The 5,131-nt window shown below is 44.3% G+C and overlaps 1 protein-coding gene across 1 annotated transcript in view; it reads right to left on the minus strand.

Moving 5' to 3' along the window:
* Positions 1-349: 349 nt before the first annotated feature.
* The window catches only part of tamm41 (TAM41 mitochondrial translocator assembly and maintenance homolog), an 8,975-nt gene continuing 4,193 nt past the window's right edge, over positions 350-5,131 (minus strand). The window contains exons 3-8 of the mRNA XM_029692826.1: positions 4,232-4,324; positions 3,246-3,396; positions 2,002-2,147; positions 1,190-1,355; positions 614-676; positions 350-510 (exon numbers count right to left, since the gene is read on the minus strand). Coding sequence (XP_029548686.1) covers positions 434-510; positions 614-676; positions 1,190-1,355; positions 2,002-2,147; positions 3,246-3,396; positions 4,232-4,324 — 696 coding nt within the window. The 3' untranslated portion in view covers positions 350-433. The remainder of the gene's footprint in view (positions 511-613; positions 677-1,189; positions 1,356-2,001; positions 2,148-3,245; positions 3,397-4,231; positions 4,325-5,131) is intronic.

The following is a 5,131-nucleotide window of genomic DNA, read 5'->3' on the forward strand; positions in this document are numbered from 1 at the left end:
GTTGAACACAACACATTTCAATCTAAAACTTTCTGTGATGCTGCATCCTCTTGAACAATGACCCAAAGGGGAACAGGTTGGTATTTCAGTTCATCCAGGCAGAAAGGGACTGTACAGTATATAACCATTTATAAAACTGGGTGGTTCGAGCCCTGAATGCTGATTGGCTGAATGCCGTGGTATATCAGACCGTATACCACGGGTATGACAAAACATGTATTTTTACTGCTCTAATTACATCGGTAACCAGTTATATTTAAGCAATAACGCACCTCGGGAGTTTGATATATGGCCAATATACCACGACTAAGGGCTGTATCCAGGCACTCCGCGTTGCGTCGTTCGTACGTATGTAAGAACAGCCTTTAGCCGTGGTATATTGGCCATATACCACACCTCCTCAGGCCTTATTGCTTAAATATAACTGGGAGGATCAGGGTGTCTTCATTCTCCAGCCCTTCCACATCTTCTGGAGCTTCTTAGTGCTATAGGACAGCGACTTCAGCAGCCCTGTGTGAGGAGAACACAGTCAGGTAAACCTGTACATCTGCACTGTGTGTTGATATCCTTAATGAATTAAATATATAATAGAGGCAAACTAATCATTTATTACCAGCCGTGGCGATTCCTTTGGCAGTCTGAGTTATGCTTGAAGACTTCACTATTGACGATATCCCTGTAGAAAAGAAACAGAAGAAAAGAGATGAGTGGGTCGACAGACAGACAGACAATTACAGGTACACCTTCAATTGACTCAAATTATGTCAATTAGCCTATCAGAAGCTTCTAAAGCCATGACATCATTTTCTGGAATTTTCCAAGTTGTTTAAAAGCACAGTCAACTTAGTGTATGTAAACTTCTGACCCACTGGAATTGTGATACAGTGATATAATCTGTCTGTAAACAATTGTTGGAAAAATTGCTTGTGTCATGCACAAAGTAGATGTCCTAACCGACTTGCCAAAACTATAGTTTGTTAACAAGACATTTGTGGAGTGGTTGAAAAACGAGATTTAATGACTCCAACCTAAGTGTATGTAAACTTCCCACTTCAACTGTACATCATTGGTCTGGGTTTAGCAGCACCAGCTGTCAGATCGATTCACCCCTTGTTTCATCGCCTTGCCCAGGATTCGAACCGGCAACCTTTGGCTACAGGTCCACCTCCTTAGCCGCTGGACTACATACCTTGCTGCACCACAGAACCACAGTCTGGGTCCTGGGCCACCTGTAGTAGTATCTCCTCCACGTCCCTGTTCTTCCCTGGCGGGTCCACCAGTCGTGTGATCCTCTGCTGCAGTGTCCTGGGGAGGGCCATCAGCTGGACAAACTGACCCTCTGGACTCTTATCCACCTGGAAGATTTACACACAGCATATTACACACCTAGAACACACACACGTTAGGGGTCCTGGGGAGGGGTGTCAGCTGGTCAGGGGTCCCGGGGAGGGGTGTCAGCTGGTTAGGGGTCCCGGGGAGGGGCGTCAGCTGGTTAGGGGTCCCGGGGAGGGGCGTCAGCTGGTTAGGGGTCCCGGGGAGGGGCGTCAGCTGGTTAGGGGTCCCGGGGAGGGGCGTCAGCTGGTTAGGGGTCCTGGGGAGGGGCGTCAGCTGGTTAGGGGTCCTGGGGAGGGGCGTCAGCTAGACAAACTGACCCTCAAGACTTATTCAACTACAACACACCTACAGGAGGGTATCTCTCCAGGAAACAGGGTCGGAGTTATACCCTCCTGTAGGTTTTAACTCCGACCCTGTTTCCTGGAGAGATACCCTCCTGTAGGTTTTCTCTCCAGGAACAGGGTCGGAGTTAAAACCTACAGGAGGGTATCTCTCCAGGAAACAGGGTCAGAGTTAAAACCTACAGGAGGGTATCTCTCCAGGAACAGTGTTAGAGAGCCCTGATATAGAATGTATTCACACTAACACAATTGGGATGGAGGCCAGACCTGTGTTTCTCACCTCCTGCCTCCCATGCTGAGGCTTGTGTACACACACACTTCTCACCTCCAGTTTCCCCTGTTGCGGCTTGTACACCACCTGTGGACACTCTTGCAGAATATTGTTGTACAGGATGCGGAAGTGTTGGACGTTTTCCTTGACAATGTTAGCCACCTTGGACCGGTCTTCTCCAATCACCATCCTAAAATCCCCTTGGGGGGGACAACAAAACAGTTTCACAAACAACCAGCAGAACAGTAGACTAATAACCAATATTCTCTACCCTTCTCACCATGTGAGCTGCGTTTTCACTCCGTCATGGATTTAAAAGCATATGATTGGTGTAAGCATTGCGTGAAGGGAGTTTCCACCATTTTTAAATGCATATAAATGGGTGGTGAATTGGGATGCAGCACGGGTCTAGAATTAAAGCGTTTGCATACTACATTTACATTTTAGTCATTTAGCAGACGCTCTTATCCAGAGCGACTTACAGTAGTGAATGCATTTTTTTTTTTTTTTTTTTGTACTGGCCCCCCGTGGGAATCGAACCGACAACCCTGGCATTGCAAACACCATGCTCTACCAACTGAGCCACAGGGAAGACTAGCTTGGGTTTGGTCCTAGTAGAACTTGGTTAGGTGACACAAACGTCTGTGCCTCGCTTAGTCCCTTAATAAAAAGAAATTTCCTTAGAAAACCAGAAAAAATATTACTATGTCCCTTTTCATACGCCGTACAACAACATAGCCATAACATTTCCTCAAAATAGTCAGAATTAAATCAAAGATCAACATTAATTACATTATTTCTTGTTTTATGTTTTTGCTGAGGTCTTAGTTGCGCAATTTTACATCTAACTAAGATGTTTGGTGCAGTATTTCTCAAGTGGAAAAATGTACATGAAAACTTGTAGTCTCTCGTTGTTTGACAAAAAAAAAACCCACTTAATTGAAGAATCCTTACTGTTGACCAATCACTGAAGAAGGGGAGTAGACTTCAGCTACCAAACTTTCAGCTTGCCTCAATAAAAACAAATTGTGTGCTCAAACAGCTGGGAAAAAAACCTGCCAAACACTAAAACTAACAAAAACTTAACAACATTTTGACTGGGAAGCAGACGGTAAGCTTTAGTAATGTTAGACTAGTCAACAGCTTAGGGAGAAAGAGGTAAAAACATTGACTTTGCATATAGCAGCTACTTTAAAAGTTTTTGTACTTTCAGTGATAGGTGTTTGTTTACTTTATTTAAAATGAAGTAATGGTAAGCTGCCCTAAATAATTCAAATGTAACCAAAAAGTCTAGTCACCGGCGTAGGAGAGCCCAGCAATCTGCAGGAACAGGTCCTCTTCAGAGAAGCTCTCCGGCAGCATAAGGAAGGAGGCAGTCACAGCGCTCTTCAGGTTCCCCACCAACGCAGCACGCATCTTCCCGTTCTCACCCTGCACTAGGATCTTCACCTACACAACAATAACATAGTCAGCTTCCTGTTCTCACCCTGCACTAGGATCTTCACCTACATAACAATAACATAGTCAGCTTCCTGTTCTCACCCTGCACTAGGATCTTCACCTACATAACAATAACAGTCAGCTTCCTGTTCCCACCCTGCACTAGGATCTTCACCTACATAACAATAACATAGTCAGCTTCCTGTTCCCACCCTGCACTAGGATCTTCACCTACATAACAATAACAGTCAGCTTCCTGTTCCCACCCTGCACTAGGATCTTCACCTACATAACAATAACATAGTCAGCTTCCTGTTCCCACCCTGCACTAGGATCTTCACCTACATAACAATAACAGTCAGCTTCCTGTTCCCACCCTGCACTAGGATCTTCACCTACATAACAATAACAGTCAGCTTCCTGTTCCCACCCTGCACTAGGATCTTCACCTACATAACAATAACATAGTCAGCTTCCTGTTCCCACCCTGCACTAGGATCTTCACCTACATAACAACATAGTCAACTTCCTGTTCTCACCCTGCACTAGGATCTTCACCTACATAACAATAACATAGTCAGCTTCCTGTTCTCACCCTGCACTAGGATCTTCACCTACATAACAATAACATAGTCAGCTTCCTGTTCCCACCCTGCACTAGGATCTTCACCTACACAAAAGCGGTCAGGTACCAAAACCATGGTGCACGACTGAATTGTAACTAAACCTATAGTTCCATCACATGGTTTAATCTGTGATTACATGACTAACATCATGGTTATGCACATTCTCAACAACCTCTGCTCTATGTACACTCACCTCTGCTACAGGGACTAACACTTACCGGTTTGTGCAGTCTGCCAGCAATATACAGGGTCTTCCAGTGGAGCAGGTCGTCAATCAGAGAGTCAGTACTGATCACACCATACTTAATTATCTGTCGAGAGAGAGAGAGAGAGACCTTTAGGTTATAGAGACGAGCCAGATTAAAACAAGATGTTGGATAGGTGCAGTGAAATGTGTTTTACAGGGTCTACCACAGTAGTACGGTGTCCCTGGAGTAAATTAGGTTTAAGTGCCTTGCTCAAGGGCACATCGCCAGTTTTTTGGTTTTGTTTTAACTGAGTTCTCTACAAGTTGACTTGTTTTTCTATATTGTAGAAACCTCATCGCCAGACTATTGCACACAGCGCATATAAACCTGGGACATCAACCACTCTAAACTGGCCTGAGAGGGACTGTGAGTAAAGGATTCATCATTTAATTTCAGCCAATCGGTTCCCTTGGCAGCATCTCCCCATGAATCTCAGCCTGTTACCTAGCAACAACACCCTCAAATTGTCAGAATAAGTCAACATAATGTCTCAAGAAATCTGGCTATTCATTCAATGTTTTGCTAAGGAGGTCTTAGATAGATGTAAAAATGTAGTGGTTGAAGGAGAGGTATTTCTGACGTTTGATAATGTACACCAACACTCCATTATCTCTCTAAGCCAGAGCCAGCCACTTCATAATAAAGAGAAGCTAACCAGCTTGTGCAACACTAAATACAAAGGATCCTTCAATAAAGAAAAAGGTAGCTAGCTAACTACTGTAGTAACATTATTTTAAATCACACGAACCAGGCTTCCAGCCAACCTTTTTACGCCAGTAGAATAAATGTCGGATAAAAAGAGTCACGACGGGCAAAACCTTCCAAATGTCGACAACAAACTAAACACGATGAACTTGGTGGGATCTTTTA

The sequence above is a fragment of the Salmo trutta genome, chromosome 16 (genome assembly GCF_901001165.1).
Source record: "Salmo trutta chromosome 16, fSalTru1.1, whole genome shotgun sequence".
NCBI lineage: Eukaryota > Metazoa > Chordata > Actinopteri > Salmoniformes > Salmonidae > Salmo > Salmo trutta.